This window comes from Oncorhynchus nerka, unplaced genomic scaffold, assembly GCF_034236695.1.
Source record: "Oncorhynchus nerka isolate Pitt River unplaced genomic scaffold, Oner_Uvic_2.0 unplaced_scaffold_1154, whole genome shotgun sequence".
NCBI classification, from domain to species: Eukaryota; Metazoa; Chordata; class Actinopteri; order Salmoniformes; family Salmonidae; genus Oncorhynchus; species Oncorhynchus nerka.
This window is the reverse complement of record NW_027040173.1, coordinates 1-22,659: the sequence shown is the minus strand read 5'-3', so window position 1 is coordinate 22,659 and position 22,659 is coordinate 1. Positions and strand designations below refer to the sequence as shown.

General features: G+C 42.7%; 1 protein-coding gene and 1 long non-coding RNA gene across 3 annotated transcripts in view; both read left to right on the top strand.

Moving 5' to 3' along the window:
* LOC135569869 (L-rhamnose-binding lectin CSL2) overlaps positions 1-4,270 on the top strand; it is a 29,882-nt gene extending 25,612 nt beyond the window's left edge. Inside the window, exons 8-9 of one of the 2 annotated variants that reach the window (XM_065016075.1) lie at positions 3,770-3,877; positions 3,965-4,270. In XM_065016075.1, the coding sequence (XP_064872147.1) occupies positions 3,770-3,875 (106 nt within the window). In that variant the 3' untranslated portion in view covers positions 3,876-3,877; positions 3,965-4,270. The remainder of the gene's footprint in view (positions 1-3,769; positions 3,878-3,964) is intronic. The other variant, XM_065016076.1, reaches the window with a different exon arrangement.
* Positions 4,271-19,289: 15,019 nt separating this feature from the next.
* Positions 19,290-21,686, top strand: LOC135569868 (uncharacterized). The gene is made up of 3 exons (XR_010463298.1): positions 19,290-19,436; positions 21,209-21,311; positions 21,639-21,686. It is a non-coding gene; the product is annotated as an uncharacterized LOC135569868 (long non-coding RNA).
* The last annotated feature ends 973 nt before the right edge of the window (positions 21,687-22,659 follow it).

Genomic DNA, 22,659 nt, shown 5'->3' with positions numbered 1-22,659 from the left:
TAGAAACATGACTAGTGTTAACCTGGACTGTAGAAACATGACTAGTGTTAACCTGTACTGTAGAAACATGACTGTAGTGTTAACCTGGACTGTAGACACATGACTGTAGTGTTAACTTGGACTGTAGAAACATGACTGTAGTGTTAACCTGTACTGTAGAAACATGACTGTAGTGTTAACCTGTACTGTAGAAACATGACTGTAGTGTTAACCTGGACTGTAGAAACATGACTGTAGTGTTAACCTGGACTGTAGAACCATGACTGTAGTGTTAACCTGGACTGTAGTGTTAACCTGGACTGTAGAACCATGACTGTAGTGTTAACCTGGACTGTAGTGTTAACCTGTACTGTAGAAACATGACTAGTGTTAACCTGGACTGTAGAAACATGACTGTAGTGTTAACCTGTACTCTAGAAACATGACTGTTGTGTGAACCTGGACTGTAGAACCATGACTGTAGTGTTAACCTGGACTGTAGTGTTAACCTGGACTGTAGAAACATGACTAGTGTTAACCTGGACTGTAGAAACATGACTGTAGTGTTAACCTGGACTGTAGAAACATGACTGTAGTGTTAACCTGGACTGTAGAAACATGACTGTAGTGTTAACCTGGACTGTAGAAACATGACTAGTGTTAACCTGGACTGTAGAAACATGACTGTAGTGTTAACCTGGACTGTAGAAACATGACTAGTGTTAACCTGGACTGTAGAAACATGACTAGTGTTAACCTGGACTGTAGAAACATGACTGTAGTGTTAACCTGGACTTTAGAAACATGACTGTAGTGTTAACCTGGACTGTAGAACCATGACTGTAGTGTTACCCTGTACTGTAGTGTTAACCTGGACTGTAGAAACATGACTGTAGTGTTAACCTGGACTGTAGAAACATGACTGTAGTGTTAACCTGGACTATAGAAACATGACTGTAGTGTTAACCTGGACTGTAGAACCATGACTGTAGTGTTAACCTGGACTGTAGAAACATGACTGTAGTGTTAACCTGGACTGTATAAACATGACTAGTGTTAACCTGTACTGTAGAAACATGACTGTAGTGTTAACCTGGACTGTAGAAACATGACTAGTGTTAACCTGGACTGTAGAAGCATGACTAGTGTTAACCTGTACTGTAGAAACATGACTGTAGTGTTAACCTGGACTTTAGAAACATGACTGTAGTGTTAACCTGGACTGTAGAACCATGACTGTAGTGTTACCCTGTACTGTAGTGTTAACCTGGACTGTAGAAACATGACTGTAGTGTTAACCTGGACTGTAGAAACATGACTGTAGTGTTAACCTGGACTGTAGAAACATGACTGTAGTGTTAACCTGGACTATAGAAACATGACTGTAGTGTTAACCTGGACTGTAGAACCATGACTGTAGTGTTAACCTGGACTGTAGTCTTAACCTGGACTGTAGAACCATGACTGTAGTGTTAACCTGGACTGTAGTGTTAACCTGTACTGTAGAAACATGACTAGTGTTAACCTGGACTGTAGAAACATGACTGTAGTGTTAACCTGTACTCTAGAAACATGACTTTAGTGTGAACCTGGACTGTAGAACCATGACTGTAGTGTTAACCTGGACTGTAGTGTTAACCTGGACTGTAGAAACATGACTAGTGTTAACCTGGACTGTAGAAACATGACTAGTGTTAACCTGTACTGTAGAAACATGACTGTAGTGTTAACCTGGACTGTAGAAACATGACTGTAGTGTTAACTTGGACTGTAGAAACATGACTGTAGTGTTAACCTGGACTGTAGAAACATGACTGTAGTGTTAACCTGGACTGTAGAAACATGAATGTAGTGTTAACCTGGACTGTAGAAACATGACTAGTGTTAACCTGGACTGTAGAAACATGACTAGTGTTAACCTGGACTGTAGAAACATGACTGTAGTGTTAACCTGGACTTTAGAAACATGACTGTAGTGTTAACCTGGACTGTAGAACCATGACTGTAGTGTTACCCTGTACTGTAGTGTTAACCTGGACTGTAGAAACATGACTGTGGTGTTAACCTGGACTGTAGAAACATGACTGTAGTGTTAACCTGGACTGTAGAACCATGACTGTAGTGTTAACCTGAACCTGGACTGTAGTGTTAACCTGGACTGTAGAACCATGACTGTAGTGTTACCCTGTACTGTAGTGTTAACCTGGACTGTAGAAACATGACTGTGGTGTTAACCTGGACTGTAGAAACATGACTGTAGTGTTAACCTGGACTGTAGACACATGACTGTAGTGTTAACTTGGACTGTAGAAACATGACTGTAGTGTTAACCTGTACTGTAGAAACATGACTGTAGTGTTAACCTGTACTGTAGAAACATGACTGTAGTGTTAACCTGGACTGTAGAAACATGACTGTAGTGTTAACCTGGACTGTAGAACCATGACTGTAGTGTTAACCTGGACTGTAGTGTTAACCTGGACTGTAGAACCATGACTGTAGTGTTAACCTGGACTGTAGTGTTAACCTGTACTGTAGAAACATGACTAGTGTTAACCTGGACTGTAGAAACATGACTGTAGTGTTAACCTGTACTCTAGAAACATGACTGTAGTGTGAACCTGGACTGTAGAACCATGACTGTAGTGTTAACCTGGACTGTAGTGTTAACCTGTACTGTAGAAACATGACTAGTGTTAACCTGGACTGTAGAAACATGACTGTAGTGTTAACCTGGACTGTAGAAACATGACTGTAGTGTTAACCTGGACTGTAGAAACATGACTGTAGTGTTAACCTGGACTGTAGAAACATGACTAGTGTTAACCTGGACTGTAGAAACATGACTGTAGTGTTAACCTGGACTGTAGAAACATGACTAGTGTTAACCTGGACTGTAGAAACATGACTAGTGTTAACCTGGACTGTAGAAACATGACTGTAGTGTTAACCTGGCCTTTAGAAACATGACTGTAGTGTTAACCTGGACTGTAGAACCATGACTGTAGTGTTACCCTGTACTGTAGTGTTAACCTGGACTGTAGAAACATGACTGTAGTGTTAACCTGGACTGTAGAAACATGACTGTAGTGTTAACCTGGACTATAGAAACATGACTGTAGTGTTAACCTGGACTGTAGAACCATGACTGTAGTGTTAACCTGGACTGTAGTGTTAACCTGGACTGTAGAACCATGACTGTAGTGTTACCCTGTACTGTAGTGTTAACCTGTACTGTAGAAACATGACTAGTGTTAACCTGGACTGTAGAAACATGACTGTAGTGTTAACCTGTACTCTAGAAACATGACTGTAGTGTGAACCTGGACTGTAGAACCATGACTGTAGTGTTAACCTGGACTGTAGAAACATGACTAGTGTTAACCTGGACTGTAGAAACATGACTAGTGTTAACCTGGACTGTAGAAACATGACTGTAGTGTTAACCTGGACTTTAGAAACATGACTGTAGTGTTAACCTGGACTGTAGAACCATGACTGTAGTGTTACCCTGTACTGTAGTGTTAACCTGGACTGTAGAAACATGACTGTAGTGTTAACCTGGACTGTAGAAACATGACTGTAGTGTTAACCTGGACTGTAGAAACATGACTGTAGTGTTAACCTGGACTGTAGAAACATGACTGTAGTGTGAACCTGGACTGTAGAACCATGACTGTAGTATTAACCTGGACTGTAGTGTTAACCTGTACTGTAGAAACATGACTAGTGTTAACCTGGACTGTAGAAACATGACTGTAGTGTGAACCTGTACCTGTCGTTGACACAGGTGTAATGGGAAGAGCCAGTGTGACGTCCCGGCGTCCAACTCTCTGTATGGAGATCCCTGTGTAGGAACCTACAAGTACCTGGATGTGGCTTACACCTGTGGCTAAATGTGAGGCACGCATGCATACGGTAATACACACACACACACACACGACTGGGAAGTAGAACACTGGGGCTGACCATTTTTGTCTTGCAGGAGATCTTCTCTGAGGAACAAAGACCAGAGAGACCACTTGGATATCTTCATCTTCATTGGGCGGATTTGTATTTCTTTCCTGTCTTCTCTCCTCTGAAGTCTCAATTGAGTGTAAAATCTATGTAAATTCAAAATGTCTAAATCCCATTAATTGTGTATTTCATCAGGCATAATTTGTGTGTGATAAAACCATAATGAGGCCCCTCTTGTGCTGCAACAATGCACTGTCAGGAGGAAGCATGGAGAAATTAAACATTAACCCCAAAAATAAACTATTCTTCAAATAACACTGACATAAATCTTTGCATTTTGTGTACTAAAGTGTTTCTTCAAAACAATGTTGATTTTCTGAACTGAGGTGGTTGGTCTGATTTTGACTAAAAACTGTGGTGGTTGGTCTGAATTAAACTAAGCAGCATAAAGACAAGACTTGGTCTTTTGTTCAATATTATGGAACATGTTTATTTTTAGTTTATTTTATTTCACCTTTATTTAACCAGGTAGGCTAGTTGAGAACAAGTTCTCATTTGCAACTGCGACCTGGCCAAGATAAAGCAGTTCAGTGTGAACAGACAACACAGAGTTACACATGGAGTAAATAATTAACAAGTCAATAATACAGTAGAAAAAAGGAGAGTCTATATACATTGTGTGCAAAAGGCATGAGGAGGTAGGCGAATAATTACAATTTTGCAGATTAACACTGGAGTGATAAATGATCAGATGGTCATGTACAGGTAGAGATATTGGTGTGATATACAGCGGCAGCGATCGGTTAGCTGCTCAGATAGCAGATGTTTGAAGTTGGTGAGGGAGATAAAAGTCTCCAACTTCAGCGATTTTTGCAATTCGTTCCAGTCAGGCAGCAGACAACTGGAACGAAAGGCGGCCAAATGAGGTGTTGGCTTTAGGGATGATCAGTGAGATACACCTGCAGGAGCGCGTGTTACGGGTGGGTGTTGCCATCGTGACCAGTGAACTGAGATAAGGCGGAGCTTTACCTAGCATGGACTTGTAGATGACCTGGAGCCAGTGGGTCTGGCGACGAATATGTAGCGAGGGCCAGCCGACTGGAGCATACAGGTCGCAGTGGTGGGTGGTATAAGGTGCTTTAGTGACAAAACGGATGGCACTGTGATAAACTGCATCCAGTTTGCTGAGTAGAGTGTTGGAAGCAATTTTGTAGATGACATCGCCGAAGTCGAGGATCGGTAGGATAGTCAGTTTTACTAGGGCAAGTTTGGCGGCGTGAGTGAAGGAGGCTTTGTTGCGGAATAGAAAGCCGACTCTTGATTTGATTTTCGATTGGAGATGTTTGATATGAGTCTGGAAGGAGAGTTTACAGTCTAGCCAGACACCTAGGTACTTATAGATGTCCACATATTCAAGGTCGGAACCATCCAGGCTGGTGATGCTGGTCAGGCGTGCGGGTGCAGGCAGCGAACGGTTGAAAAGCATGCATTTGGTTTTACTAGCGTTTAAGAGCAGTTGGAGGCCACGGAAGGAGTGTTGTATGGCATTGAAGCTCGTTTGGAGGTTAGCACAGTGTCCAAGGACGGGACGGAAGTATATAGAATGGTGTCTGCGTAGAGGTGGATCACAGCAAGAGCAACATCATTGATATATACAGAGAAAAGAGTCGGCCCGAGAATTGAACCCTGTGGCACCCCCATAGAGACTGCCAGAGGACCGGACAGCATGCCCTCCGATTTGACACACTGAACTCTGTCTGCAAAGTAATTGGTGAACCAGGCAAGGCAGTCATCCGAAAAACCGAGGCTACTGAGTCTGCCGATAAGAAAATGGTGATTGACAGAGTCGAAAGCCTTGGCAAAGTCGATGAGGACGGCTGCACAGTACTGTCTTTTATCGATGGCGGTTATGATATCGTTTAGTACCTTGAGCGTGGCTGAGGTGCACCCGTGACCGGCTCGGAAACCAGATTGCACAGCGGAGAAGGTACGGTGGGATTCGAGATGGTCAGTGACCTGTTTGTTGACTTGGCTTTCGAAGACCTTAGATAGGCAGGGCAGGATGGATATAGGTCTGTAACAGTGTGGGTCCAGGGTGTCTCCCCCTTTGAAGAGAGGGATGACTGCGGCAGCTTTCCAATCCTTGGGGATCTCAGACGATATGAGAGGTTGAACAGGCTGGTAATAGGGGTGCGACAATGGCGGCGGATAGTTTCAGAAATAGAGGGTCCAGATTGTCAAGCCCAGCTGATTTGTACGGGTCCAGGTTTTGCAGCTCTTTCAGAACATCTGCTATCTGGATTTGGGTAAATGAGAACCTGGAGAGGCTTGGGCGAGTAGCTGCGGGGGGGGACGGAGCTGTTGGCCGAGGTTGGAGTAGCCAGGCGGAAGGCATGGCCAGCCGTTGAGAAATGCTTGTTGAAGTTTTCGATAATCATGGGTTTATCGGTGGTGACCGTGTTACTTAGCCTCAGAGCAGTGAGGAGGTGCTCTTGTTCTCCATGGACTTCACAGTGTCCCAGAACTTTTTGGAGTTGGAGCTACAGGATGCAAACTTCTGCCTGAAGAAGCTGGCCTTAGCTTTCCTGACTGACTGCGTGTATTGGTTCCTGAATTCCCTGAACAGTTGCATATCGCGGGGACTATTCGATGCTATTGCAGTCCGCCACAGGATGTTTTTGTGCTGGTCGAGGGCAGTCAGGTCTGGAGTGAACCAAGGGCTATATCTGTTCTTAGTTCTGCATTTTTTGAACGGAGCATGCTTATCTAAAATGGTGAAGAAGTTACTTTTAAAGAATGACCAGGCATCCTCAACTGACGGGATGAGGTCAATGTCCTTCCAGGATACCCGGGCCAGGTCGATTAGAAAGGCCTGCTCACAGAAGTGTTTTAGGGAGCGTTTGACAGTGATGAGGGGTGGTCGTTTGACTGCGGCTCCGTAGCGGATACAGGCAATGAGGCAGTGATCGCTGAGATCCTGGTTGAAGACAGCGGAGGTGTATTTGGAGGGCCAGTTGGTCAGGATGACATGAGGGTGCCCTTGTTTACAGATTTAGGGTTGTACCTGGTGGGTTCCTTGATGATTTGTGTGAGATTGAGGGTATCTAGCTTAGATTGTAGGACTGCCGGGGTGTTAAGCATATCCCAGTTTAGGTCACCTAACAGAACAAACTCTGAAGCTAGATGGGGGGCGATCAATTCACAAATGGTGTCCAGGGCACAGCTGGGAGCTGAGGGGGGTCGGTAGCAGGCGGCAACAGTGAGAGACTTATTTCTGGAGAGAGTAATTTTTAAAATTAGTAGTTCGAACTGTTTGGCTATGGACCTGGAAAGTATGACATTACTTTGCAGGCTATCTCTGCAGTAGACTGCAACTCCTCCCCCTTTGGCGGTTCTATCTTGACGGAAAATGTTATAGTTGGGTATGGAAATCTCAGAATTTTTGGTGGCCTTCCTGAGCCAGGATTCAGACACGGCAAGGACATCAGGGTTAGCAGAGTGTGCTAAAGCAGTGAGTAAAACAAACTTAGGGAGGAGGCTTCTGATGTTGACATGCATGAAACCAAGGCTTTTTCGACCACAGAAGTCAACAAATGAGGGTGCCTGGGGACATGCAGGGCCTGGGTTTACCTCCACATCACCCGCGGAACAGAGAAGGAGTAGTATGAGGGTGCGGCTAAAGGCTATCAAAACTGGTCGCCGAGCGTTGGGGACAGAGAGTAAAAGGAGCAGATTTCTGGGCATGGTAGAATATATTCAGGGAATAATGCGCAGACAGGGGTATGGTGGGGTGCGGGTACAGCGGAGGTAAGCCCAGGCACTGGGTGATGATGAGAGAGGTTGTTTCTCTGGACATGCTGGTTGTAATGGGTGAGGTCACCGCATGTGTGGGAGGTGGGAACAAGGAGGTATCAGGGGTATGAAGAGTGGAACTAGGGGCTCCATTGTAAACTAAAACAATGATAACTAACATGAACAACAGTATACAAGGCATATTGACATTTGAGAGAGACATACAGCGAGGCATACAGTAATCACAGGTGTTGAATTGGGAGAGCTAGCTAAACAGTAGGTGAGACAACAACAGCTAATCAGCTAGCACAACAACAGCAGGTAAAATGGCGTTGACTAGGCAGGGAGGGTCGGGTTAACTACACACAGAGCCTGAGTGCGGCTGGGGCCGACAGAGAAAACATAAACAAGCAGAATGGAGTACCGTGATTAATGGACAGTCCAGCATGCATCAGCTATGTAGCCAAGTGATCAGTGTCCAGGGGGCAGCGGTGGATGGGACTGGCGAGTATTATCCAGGTAAAAAAAAACTGGCTGGCTGTGCAGAAGGTAAAGCCGCTAGCAGTGGCTAACAATGACTAAATAGCTTGTAGCTAGTTAGCTGGTTAGCTTCTGGAGGTTCTTGAATGTGTTCTAAAAATAAAAAATAATAGCGATTCCGTATCACATTGGGTGAGGCAGGTTACCGGAAGGTATAATCAAATTAAAAATCGAAAAGAGATTGGGGGCGCGGCGATTCAGACAGTTAGCAGGCCTGTGCTAACAAGCTAACAGTTAGTAGGCCGGGGCTGAGCAAGGTAGCAGTTAGCGGACCGGGGCTAAACAAGCTAGCAGTTAGCAGGCCGAATTAGCAAGCAAGCAGATAGCAAGGGCTAGAAAGTTAGTCTTTGGGGGACGTCGCGATGGGGTGAGTCTGTTTATGCCTCTTCATGCGGTGACATCGATAGACTGGTCGTGGGCCCGGATATTGTAGCCCAGGAGTATGCTTCGGTGGTAGCACAGGAGCTCTGGCCGGGCTAGCTTCAAGCTAAGTGGATGGAAACGCTAGCCAGGAGTAATCATCCGGGGTTGCGGTTAGCTAGTTGTGAAGATCCAGCTGAAAATGTTCCGTTTGCGTTGGGAATCCGGGGATAAAAAATAAAAATAAACAATAGGTCCGTTATGCTCTGGTTAGAGTCGCGTTGTTCGAACTGGCGAGAGCTTTCCGAGCTAAAGGTTGGCTGATGACCAGTTAGCTGATGACCGCTAGCAATGGTTTGCTGGTAGTTAGCTGGCTAGCTTCAGTTGAGGGGTTCCGGATCCGAAGTAAATATAAGTACTTTAGAAAAAAAACAGATCCGCGCTACATTGGGTGAGGCGGGTTGCAGGAGAGTATTTCGAAGTTGAGGTTTACAAAATGTTTTAAAAGATATGCGAAGAAAAATATGTAAAGAAACGATATATACAAGGGACACGACACGACAAGACGTCCGACTGCTGCGCCATCTCAATATTATGGAACATGTCCTTACACACTAAATACTTGATTTGAATCCACAAATTATATTACACCAAGAAGGATTAAAACATTTGAAGGTCTTGGATACATGGTTTGTTTGGGGCAAACAAAACACGAGTAAGTCTTCATATTTTAATAACCTAAAAAACAATATACACTGCAGTTACTTAGTTTTGGCTTAAATCGACTCGAAAATAAGGCAAGACTTAAATGGCTGTCTAATGGTCAGGAACCAACTTTTTAATTTTTTTTATTTCACCTTTATTTAACCAGTTAGGCAAGTTGAGAACAAGTTCTCATTTACAATTGCGACCTGGCCAAGATAAAGCAAAGCAGTTCGACACACAACGATACAACTTGTCAGAGCTTGAAGAATTTAAATAATATGCAAGTTTCGTACAGTCCAGGTGTGCTGTTAGACCCAGGAAGGTTCACAGCTGTAATCACTGACAAAGGTGATTCTAACATGTATTGACTCAGGGGTTTGAATACTTATCTAAATGAGATATTTCTAGATTTAATTTTCAATAAATTTGCAAAAAATGTATTAAATGTGTAGATGGGTGAGACTTATTTCGTCATCCATTTTGAATTCAGGCTGTAACACAAAGTGGAGTAAGTCGAGGTGTATGAATGCTTTCTGAAGGCACTCTACACACAGACCTGAGTTATTGTAGTATCTGTCACTTCCTCACTGTCCAATCCAGCAGCATGAACAGAAGAAGAAAATGTTCAACTCTTTCCAGTTGTCCATTAAGAATTGACCAGGACCTGGCATCCAAAGAAGATGGTAGTCTACACATACAAAAAAAGCAGTGGGTGTTCATATTTACAGTAGTCAAAAATAAATTATAAACTGGGTGGTTTGAGCCCTGAAAGCTGATTGGCTGACAGCCATGGTATATCAGACCGTATACCATGGGTATGACAACATTTATTTTTACTGCTATAACTACGTTGGTAATTAGTTTATACTAGCAATAAGGCACCTCGGGAGTTTGATATATGGCCAATATACCACGTCTAAGGGCTGTGTTCAGGCGCTCTGTCGCACATAAGAACAGCCCTTAGCCATGGTATATTGGCCATATACTACACCTCAGGCCTTATTGCTCAAATCTACAGTACCATTCAACAGGTTGGACACATCTACTCAAGGGTTTTTATTTGTACTATTTTCAACATTGTAGAATAATAGTGAAGATATCAAAACTATGAAATAACACACATGGAATCATGTAACCAAAAAAGTTTTACATCAAAATATATTTTAGATTCTTCAAAAGTAGCCATCCTTTGCCTTGACAGCTTTGCACACTCTTGGGATTCTCTCAACCAGCTTCATGTGGAATGCTTTTCCAACAGTCTTCCCTCCACAAAACCTGGGGTATACCAACAAAGCCAAAACACAGGGATATTGGAGGGTAAATTATTATTCAATGTAAACAGGCAATAAACATCATTTCATGCATCTCCTTCATCTCACAAAAGGAAACGGTATACCAAGAACATTAGAGACGGTGATAAATCAACATTTTGTAAGAGGACAATTACTGTGAAAGTGGGTGTTCATCTGAATCAGTGAAAGCTCTTCCCCTAAATCTCTTCTGATATCACCTGACTTATGTGAGGAGAATATTAACTTAACTGACTTGACTAGTTAAATAAAGGTTCAAAAATAAAAAATGAGAGAAAGAGGGATTAGACGGAGATGTCATAAACGAGACCTGTAAGTATCGGAGCCAACTGTTTCCATTGTTTGGGTCAGCTCCATTCATTGGGAGTTCAATTTGGCTTCCAATGCCGATATACTTCCTGGATAATCTTCAATTTGATGACTGCACTGTCTAATCTTTCTTAATATCATTCTAGCTGTGTAACCAGAAAGTTTGGGGACAACCCAAAGGCAAAAATACAATCTGTTTTCCATTTGAATCATTGATTAATTTATTATGTAACTTAAATCAGGCAAAATGTGACTGATCCATGTTCAAATTGTATTGTAAAAAAACATTAAGAAATGTAGTCTTAATAGATTTCCCATCCACTGTGTCATTGTCTTGTCTGATCAGGGTCTTCCAGTAAATGTCCTTAATGGAGGTGATTTTGACAGCAAATTAAAATCATTGATAAGGAAAAAGGGATCATAAATTGCAACCGATGAAAGCTACATTGCTCAGGAGAAGGGAATATTAACGTAATCATTTGCTCATTCTCCATTAGTTGCAATATGACTGGTAATACAAAAAGTTAATAACATTTCAATGTAGCTTCAACACACACATACTTTACTCCGACTAAAACTCACCCAGGTAAGTAGATCATCTAAGTTTAGAGTTGATCATGAGGTTGAAGCCAGAGGATTTATTTTGGTGAGTTCAAGATTACTTACTAAGTCACAAAATCTGAACCCAAATTCAATATCGCATCAAAAACTATTTATAGTAATATTCATTGATACTAATAAATGCTGATTAAATAACCCTGAAACATTTATCAATAAAATATATTTCTAAAGCACTTTTTACGTCAGCTGATGTCACAAAGTGCTATGCCACAAGCAGAACAGTTGAAACTGGAGCAGCAGCACGACCAGGTGGACAGCCAGGAGTCATCAGGCCAGGTAGTCCTGAGGTATGCTTCTAGGGCTCAGGTCCTCTTGAGAGAGGAGTGAAAGAGAGAGTAAGAAATTAATGACTGAAAGTAGCCTATACCATTTTATACAGGGGTTTTCAAACTTTGTGCCCAAGGACCCCCACTCAGGCAAACCGGCAACCCAGGGATCCCCATCATACTGTATATTTTGACCTCCCCACAGTTCATTGGAAGAGGAAGTATACACTTGAACAGCCATATAGCTAGAAGGGTAAAGTAGAAAATGTTGCTTTTATGAAGCAAATTTTCTGCAATTCTACACATTTTCTCATTGAGCAGACAAAATTTTGCAGTTTTAAAGATAATATCCTGCAATTCTATGCATTCTGCCATGGCTAATGCTGTGTTCCTCTGCTCAAGCATAACACAATCAAGAAGCATGTGCCCTGAATGCCTGTTTTTTGTATTTCTGATTCGCCCTGACCGTGGAGCTTTCATTGGATTGTTCCTTCTCAAAGATGGTATTATTCAAAATATATTAAGTTCAATATTGTTTCTGAATTCTTTCTATCTGGTTTTGGTCGTTTAAGTTGACAAACTGTTTTTCCATCCGGAAAATGACCATTTAAAAATGTCCCACCTAAGAATTTTACAGAATAACCACAACAACAAAAAAAGGCTCCCCTTGTAATTAGCCCCAATGACTAATTTCTTCCAAACGAAAAGGATAGTTTGAGATTTTGGCAATGAGGCTATTTATTTACTTCCCAGGAACAGCTAGCATGCTAATTGTTCCTGTAGACTTCCAGTTATAACACTAGTTTACTCATAAAATTACCTCGAAATCCAATAGGTCAAATTAAATGTCACATACACATTTAGCAGATATTATTGCAGATGTAGCGAAATGCTTGTGTTTCTAGCTCCAACAGTGCAGTCAAATCTAACAAGTAATATCTAACAATACCCACAATCTAAAGTAAGGAGTGGAAGGAATGGAATTAAGAATATAACAATATTTGGACAAGCAATGTCAGAGCGGCATAGACTAAGATACAGTAGAATAGGATAGAATACAGTATACACGCACACACACGAGATGAGTAATGCAAAATGTCAAACAATATTAAAGTGACTAGTATTCCAATTATTGAAGTGGCCAGTGATTTCAAGTCTATGTATATAGGGCAGCAGCCTCTAATGTGCTAGTGATGACTATTTAACAGTCTGAGGGCCTTGAGACAGAAAAACTCTTTCTGGACGATAGCGGGGTGAAAAGGCAGTGGCTCGGGTGGTTGTTGTCCTTGATGATCTTTTTAGTCTTCCTGTGACATCGGGTGCTGTAGGTGGCCTGGAGGGCAGGTAGTTTGACCCCGGTGATGCGTTGGGCAGACCTCACCACCCTGACTCCAATGACTCCAATTTTGTTAGACTTCTTCTTCGCTTGTGCTGTACAGTTTATGATCATTGCAATAAATAATACTAAGTCCACCTTTTTAACATGTAGCATTTTACAATCCCTTGGTTGATGAGAAGCCTTCACTGGTCTTGGTGGCTCTACTACCATTGCTTATTCCCCACCACTCGTTCCTTCCAATTTTCTCAACACCTCCAGATAGGAGACTGGACACTCCTTACCCTTGCCACCTCATTCTCCAAGAATTCAGGCACATGTTCACCTCCACATTTGCAGAATTTCCCTTCATCTGGTATACGATATTCTTCCCTTCTGCACACACTTGACAGATCTTTTACATTCATGACACTGAAGAGGCTTGTGCACAAAAGCTCTTCAGGGTATCTCATGAATCCTAACTTTATATGAGAAGTGAGAGACTCTTCATCAAAGAACAGTAGCATGGATGAAGTGAACTTCTTTTCTCCGTCCACCATACAGGTCAATCGGCGTGCACCAACAACTCCATCTATGTCTTCCGTTATATCTTCTGCCTTAATTTCTTGCTCCACCCAATAAATAACCCCCTTGATAGCCTCCCTGCTATGAAAATCCATACAGGAAACATTCCAATTATATATCTTTGAGTCTTAACACCAGTGGCGAGTTTAGCATGTAAATCTTAGTGAAGCCAAAATGATTATTTCTTAAAGTGGGTGCATGCCAGTAAAGCAACTACACAACAACACTAAACAATACATGAATTGCCCTAGAACGGTGACAAACGGTGCCCACAAACTGTTAGGGCCTACATAAAGCTGTCCCAACAGCAGAGTCCCAACACCTTACCACTGTTACACATGGCTTTCAGCAGAGCCATTAAACCGGCGCCGACAGAGATGGCCGCCTCGCTTCGCGTTCCTAGGAAACTATGCAGTTTTTTTTTTTTTTACGTGTTATTTCTTACATTGGTACCCCAGGTCATCTTAGGTTTCATTACATACAGTCGAGAAGAACTACTGAATATAATAGCAGCGTCAACTCACCATCAGTACGACCAAGAATATGACTTTCGCGAAGCGGATCCTGTGTTCTGCCTTTCACCCAGGACAACGGAATGGATCCCAGCCGGCGACCCAAAAAAACAACTTCGTAAAAGGGGGAAACGAAGCGGTCTTCTGGTCAGGCTCCGGAGACGGGCACATCGCGTGCCACTCCCTAGCATTCTACTCGCCAATGTCCAGTCTCTTGACAACAAGGTTGATGAAATCCGAGCAAGGGTAGCATTCCAGAGGGACATCAGAGACTGTAACGTTCTTTGATTCATGGAAACATGGCTCACTGGAGAGACGCTATCGGAGTCGGTGCAGCCAGCTGGTTTCTCTACGCTTCGCTCCGACAGAAACAAACATCTTTCTGGTAAGAAGAGGGGCGGGGGCGTATGCTTCATGGTTAACGAGACGTGGTGTGGCCACAACAACATACAGGAACTCAAGTCCTTCTGTTCACCTGATTTAGAATTCCTCACAATCAAATGTCGACCGCATTATCTACCAAGGGAATTCTCTTCGATTATAATCACAGCCGTATATATTCCCCCCCAAGCAGACACATCGATGGCTCTGAACAAACTTTATTTGACTCTTTGCAAACTGGAATCCATATATCCTGAGGCTGCATTCATTGTAGCTGGGGATTTTAACAAGGCTAATCTGAAAACACGACTCCCTAAATTGTATCAGCATATCGAATGCGCAACCATGGCTGGAAAAACCTTGGATCATTGCTATTCTAATTTCCGCGACGCATATAAGGCCCTGCCCCGCCTCCTTTCGGAAAAGCTGACCACGACTCCATTTTGTTGATCCCTGCCTACAGACAGAAACTAAAACAAGACGCTCCCGCGCTGAGGTCTGTTCAACGCTGGTCCGACCAATCTGATTCCACACTCCAAGACTGCTTCCATCACGTGGACTGGGATATGTTTCGTATTGCATCAAACAACAACATTGACGAATACGCTGATTCGGTGAGCGAGTTCATTAGAACGTGCGTTGAAGATGTCGTTCCCATAGCAACGATTAAAACATTCCCAAACCAGAAACCGTGGATTGATGGCAGCATTCGCGTGAAACTGAAAGCTCGAACAACTGCTTTTAATCAGGGCAAGGTGACCGGAAACATGACCGAATACAAACAGTGTAGCTATTCCTCCGCAAGGCAATCAAACAAGCTAAGCGTCAGTATAGAGACAAAGTAGAATCTCAATTCAACGGCTCAGACACAAGAGGTATGTGGCTGGGTCTACAGTCAATCACGGATTACAAAAAGAAAACCAGCCCCGTCACGGACCAGGATGTCTTCCTCCCAGGCAGACTAAATAACTTTTTGCCCGCTTTGAGGACAATACAGTGCCACTGACACGGCCTGCAACCAAAACAGGCGGACTCTCCTTCACTGCAGCCGACACAACAGTGGTAGGCTTGATTACCAACAACGACGAGACGACCTACAGGGAGGAGGTGAGGGCCCTCGGAGTGTGGTGTCAGGAAAATAACCTCACACTCAACTTCAACAAAACTAAGGAGATGATTGTGGACTTCGGGAAACAGCAGAGGGAACACCCCCCTATCCACATCGATGGAACAGTAGTGGAGAGGGTAGTAAGTTTTAAGTTCCTCGGCGTACACATCACAGACAAACTGAATTGGTCCACACAGACAGCATCGTGAAGAAGGCGCAGCCTCAGGAGGCTGAAGAAATTTGGCTTGTCACCAAAAGCACTCACAAACTTCTACAGATGCACAATCGAGAGCATCCTGTCGGGCTGTATCACCGCCTGGTACGGCAACTGCTCCGCCCACAACCGTAAGGCTCTCCAGAGGGTAGTGAGGTCTGCACAACGCATCACCGGGGGCAAACTACCTGCCCTCCAGGACACCAACACCACCCGATGTCACAGGAAGGCCATAAAGAACATCAAGGACAACAACCACCCGAGCCACTGCCTGTTCACCCCGCTATCATCTAGAAGGCGAGGTCAGTACAGGTGCATTAAAGCAGGGACCGAGAGACTGAAAAACAGCTTCTATCTCAAGGCCATCAGACTGTTAAACAGCCACCACTAACATTGAGTGGCTGCTGCCAACACACTGACTCAACTCCAGCCACTTTAATAATGGGAATTGATGGGAAATGATGTAAAATATATCACTAGCCACTTTAAACAATGCTACCTAATATAATGTTTACATACCCTACATTATTCATCTCATATGTATACGTATATACTGTACTCTATATCATCTACTGCATCTTTATGTAATACATGTATCACTAGCCACTTTAACTATGCCACTTTGTTTACATACTCATCTCATATGTATATATTGTACTCAATAACATCTACTGTATCTTGCCTATGCCGCTCTGTACCATCACTCATTCATATATCTTTATGTACATATTCTTTATCCCCTTACACATGTGTCTATAAGGTAGTAGTTTTTAGTTTTGGAATGTTTAGCTAGATTACTTGTTGGTTATTACTGCATTGTCGGAACTAGAAGCACAAGCATTTCGCTACACTCGCATTAACATCTGCTAACCATGTGTATGTGACAAATAAAATTGATTTGATTTGATTTGGTAGTAGAGCCACCAAGACCAGTGAAGGCTTCTCATCAACCAAGGGAGAGTAAAATGCTACATGTTGATTTGAGAGCCATGTAGGGCAGTGAAACAGTTAATTCAGCCTCATTTAGAGCCTTACAAAAAAACAAGCGCCATCACTACTATCAGTAGCACTGTCAGAGCTGTACAAAATAATTTAGTAAACAAGCACACACCGGCCAGGAACAATGTGTTTACAATACCACGTTGGTGAAAATAGACCAAATTATTAGGGTGAGGCACATGGGCTACTAACAGCTTACTACACAACATACACTTAGTATTAGTTTCTTAGCTACAAGAGAGATATCTCTCTGGTATCCTACAGTACATCATTTATGAAGCAGCATAAGACCTTTTTGGACTCACTTGTTGTGATATGCTTGAACAGGAAAATGGCGCGGCTGTCCTTGTGGACAAATTTTGTCAGCAAAGAGAAAGATGACAGATTTACAATTCTGAGTTGAATGAAGGTTCAAAATATATTTTCCCAGTTTGAGCTGTTTATTCCCGACTTCCCAGCTGCAACGCTTGCAGTTAGGCACTGTCACCAATTCCTTACAAACCACTCATTGTTGAATTTGCGATCTCCAAATGGTTGTGTAATGTTTATGTCCAATGGCCGATGAGCACCGATATGTTTTATCTATATTTCTCTTCATCATTTCACAATTAAGATTGTGAAAATAAGATGTTGATATGATCAGTCCAATCAAAGATACTGTACTGACTAACCAGTGCCCCGCACACTGGCTGAAATGTTGGATGTCTACCCTTTCTAAGGACTTACGCTTGGCTATTGCGTAAGGATCCCATGAGTGACAGAACACTGAGCCAATCACGGCACAATGCTCCTATCTTCTGCTGTCCAGCCCCACCACCACAGAAAGCACTGAGCTAGGCTGAAACTCCTGCATTTTTGACTTGCCTTACTCAAAAAAACGAGACCATGGCTGCATTCCAAACACTTACAAGACATACCCTATCCCCCAGCCCTCAAATTAAGTGGGCAGTTCTGATGAGGTATCAAGACGTCTGACGAGTATACACTTGCAGGGCAAAGGGCGAGGGAAGAAGGAATGATTTTTAAATGGACCGCCTCTGCCCGGAAATTCATCGGCTGTTCATCCCGCAATGATTGTGTTTTCAGCCACCGGTAGCTTGTGGGTGCTTTATATGATTGCATGTCTACTCATTAACTACATAATTATTAATATACACCTACTGTATGATAGCTTGCAAATTAATTTGCTAACTAACATTAGCCTGCTTAGCTACTTCTGAAGGAGGAAAATGTTTTATTTCTACAATTTCCAAAAGCTAACCAAACAAAAACTTGTGTTTGTGCATTAGTAGCACAATTTCTAACTTCAATTACATTCGTTTTTACTTACACTTGTATGTTGACTCCATATTGACGTTGAGGTTAAGTTCAGGCTTAAGTTTAGGTTAAGTTTACAAACTGAATTATGGGGCTTTTCAGGCTCCGATGTGAACATAATTGTACACTCGCAAACTCCATTAAAAAACGAGGGCTGAGGGGCTTGTGTTGCAAACTTCCCTTGCTTGGCGAATCATTTGGACCAAAGACAAACAAAGCAGCAGGGATTCCCCCAAGAGCCGAGGGCTGTCTACTTTGAGTTTGAACCACAGCCCAACATTGTATGCAGCTTTATTAACTCTCTATATATATATGTTTACATTGTTTCAAACTGACATGTGACACGTATTAATGCCAAAATAACATGCAAAACAGGCAAGCCCCGCCCCCAAATATTTATACATTTGTTGCTAAAAATGTTGGTCTCAGAGCCCCACCTGTCCTGAATGGCGGGTCGCCACTGCTCAACACACAGCTTCTTCTGCTCCACAGACATAAACAAAAATAACACCACTTCTTGTGACTCTCACCGACTCCACACTTTCTTCCAGCACATTACAGATTTTCCTGGAGACATTGAACGGATTTCCCAAGTAGCATTCATCCAAAACCCTGACTAGGACCAAAAACGAGTCTAGTGGTTCCCTATTTTCCAACATAGCTTTACTTTTCTTGTTTACCTTTTTCTTCGCCACTGTAACCCACTCATTCTCACTTTCTGTACTATTAGCTTCACTCGACTCACTAGTAGTGTCAAACAAAACCCCAGTTTCTTCCATCTTCCAACAGTAATTCTCCCCGTTCATTGAACAACAAAAGGTTGCTAACCCTCTTTTAGGATTTGACAAATTAGGTAAATATTACCATACCAATAAAGTTTGATTGGTTGATTACGGGCCCAGTGATGTAAGCATGGTGTGTGCAATTCTCCATCCGACCAAATTTGGGGCACTCAGCTCAATGCCGGGAGGCATTGCCTTCAAAACGAAGGCAATCAACGCTTACCGGGTTCACCCGGGGCGCAGGCCAGGGGCATTAATAGAATTCCCGTAAAGAAAAATCGTCCCACGGCTGAATGTAATTGGGGACGTCTGCTATAGGATATATAATCATTAATACCTGAGCACGCTCCTTTCAGAGACGCAGGAGAAACAAGTCAGCTCAGGGTGAGATAAGCAAACAATACAAATAACTTGAAACAATCAAAGTGTACACGTGCAATTGGTCCAATAAAGAAATGGCGTAAATTATGTAAATCTATGGTAACTGCGATTGTACTATTGAAATGAAAAACCAATATAATGCTGTCTTGCGATTCAATCACATATGGTGTAGTCATCTATGTGAATATGGGAAGACCTGCGCATGAAAATGGTAAATTGGTAGGTTCCGGAAAAAAAAGTGAGCGCGAGAAGGGGGTGGTGACCTGGGGAATTCTGAGGTACCGGAACGCATGAAGGAGTATCACTTTTATAATAAAGCATTGTATGCATTTCATCGCATTGCAGCCTGGTCTCAGACTATACGTAGTAAAAGTACATCCGGAACACTCAGTTTAAAATGATTCAGTATGGTTACTTAAGACAAATGTAAGCATGGTGGTTGGGCAGGGTGGGTGTATAAGGCAAATGTAATTAATATTTTTTCAAGTACTGGCTACTTTTTAGCTACTTTGCAACTACTTAGCATGTTAGCTAACACATCCCCTAACCCTTTTAGTGAACCCTTTTAGCTAACCTTAGCTAATTTGTAACATAAAATGCATTTTAATTTGTAATGTTTCATATCATGATGGATGTTGTCAAATTAATTCATACCATATAATATGTGATTTATCATACTAAATGGAGTGTTATGGATTTAAGTATAGAATAATACAAAATGTTCTGAGAACAGATTGTGCATGTGTATAGTTGCATAGAGTAGAACTACACACTTTTGTAGCCTAGGGTCTGGGAAAATGTGGCCTTTTATATAAATACATTGAATGCAATTCTGCATAATTTTACATGACTGACTTTGGCAGAATCTTTAATAGTGCACAAATGATCACAATGACCGGCTACTTTGACACTGACAAACTGACTCTGAGCTCAATAAAAACCACCTTGTCTTGAATCCATCAATAGCCTTGGCCTAGGTGTGTGGAGACTCATATATTGTAGGCTACAATATGAGGACGGTTAGTCTAGAGATGGTGTTTTGCACAACATGTCAGACATCCCCGGCGAGAGTACTGCGCTTCATTGGCAAGTCAGTGACACTGAAAATAGCTACCAGTGTCACTGACTCACCCAATGATGGGCAGTAATCTCACCGGAGATGTCTGACATGTTCCTGCCAAAAGACCATCTCTCTCCTTTTACATTGTACAACAATATTTGGAAGCTGATTAAATATATTTTGGTAGCCAACCTGTCTTTTCCTGTGATTGTATTTGAAATATTGGGAATGGCCTGTATGGAAGAATTGCCAATGAGGTAACTCGAATTAACTTTGATATATTTTTATTATAATATTCACATTGGGAAAAGTGAAGATAAAAATGAAATTCTGGGAGAGGTACTGAGTCTGGCAAAAAAGGTTCCCAAACTAATGTTTAAAACAGGAGGGTGCCAGTCAGCAAAATTAAGCACTGGTTAATTAGATTTAACTAAACTTTTTACTGAAACTGTATTACGTGACATAATCACAGGTAGATTGACACCCAGAGAAAATAAAACCCAACGATAACTAAAATGGGCTTCACGCTGTGGTGATTGCGTAACGGGAGGACGGCACCGTCACACAGTACATGTGGTTTGAGCTGGCCTGAGATTTTAGTTCTGTGTTGCCGAGTTGACTGCTAATCTGCTGTGCTTTGTGTTCCTGGTTGATGCTTTGTAAACAAGGATCTGTTCTTTGCAAGTATCAATAAATGTTAAGTGTATTTGTCCAGGTGACCATCTGTAACATCTTACTTGTTACTACTACAACTGAACCAGCTACTACCACACCTGTATCCAGCATCATGCTCCTTGTCAGACTGACTGCGTTCACCTGTGAGTATACTGACTGACTTGTAACAAAATATGTATTTGAGGGTGTTTAAAATATACATTCCAGTATTTTCCAGAAGTTTCTAAATCAGTTTGTATAGAAAGAAATTGAAGTCCAATATCAACAGTATGACCCAGGTCTAATATACAGCATCCTGTATTATCTGAGGACTAGGTGATGTCCCATGTCTGTCTATACGCAGTACCATACTATATACTGTACATTATTTATATACTTACTGTATATGCTGTACACTACTCTTCTGTAAAGAATTGCGATGAGACTGACCAAGGTTAGAAAAGCTGAACTAGCTGTGTGATGTGTTTCAGTGCTGGCTGCAGTTTGCTGTACACTACCAGCTGCAGGTACGTTGGTGATTGTGTGTGAGCGCATCATTTTCTTTTACCAGGCAGTTATGCAACCCGTCACAGTGCTCTCGATGGTGCAACTGTAGAACCTTTTGAGGATCTGAGGACCCAAGCCAAGTCTTTTTAGTCTGACTGTCTTGGTGTGCTTGGACCATGTTACATTGTTGGTGATGTGGATGCTAAGGAACTTGAAGTTCTCAACCTGCTCCACTACAGCCCCGTCGATGATAATGGGGGCGTGCTCGGTCCTCCTTTTCCTGTAGTCCACAATTATCTCCTTTGTCTTGATCACGTTGAGGGAGAGGTTGTTGTCCTTGCACCACACGGTCAGGTCTCTGACCTCCCTATAGGCTGTCTCGTCGTTGTTGGTGATCAGGCCTACCACTGTTGTCATCAGCTAACTTAATGATGGCGTTGAGTCGTGCCTGGCCGTGCAGTCATGAGTGAAGGGGGAGTACAGGAGGGGACTGAGCACGCACCCCTGAGGGCCCACGTGTTGACGATCAGTGTGGCGGATGTTTTGTAAGCTTCCCCTTACCACCTGGGTTGGCCTGTCAGGAAGAGCAGGATCCAGTTGCAGAGGGATGTGTTTAGTCCCAGGGTCCTTAGCTTAGTGATGAGCTTTGAGGGCACTCTGGTGTTGAATGCCTAGCTGTAGTCAATGAATAGCATTCTCACATAGGTGTTCCTTTTGTCCAGGTGGGAAAGGGCAGTGTGGAGTGCAATCGAGAACTGTTTGCACGGTATGCTTTTGGAGTGGGGTCTTGGGTTTCTGGGATAAGGGTGTTCAGCCTTTCAAAGCACTTCATGGCTACAGATGTGAGTGCTATGGGTCGATAGTAATTTAGGCAGGTTTACTTAGTGTTCTTGGGCACTATGGTGGTCTGCATGAAACATGTTGGTATTACAGATTCAGTCAGGGACATGTTGAAAATGTGAGTGAAGACATTTGCCAGTTGGTCACGCATGCTCGGAGTACTCG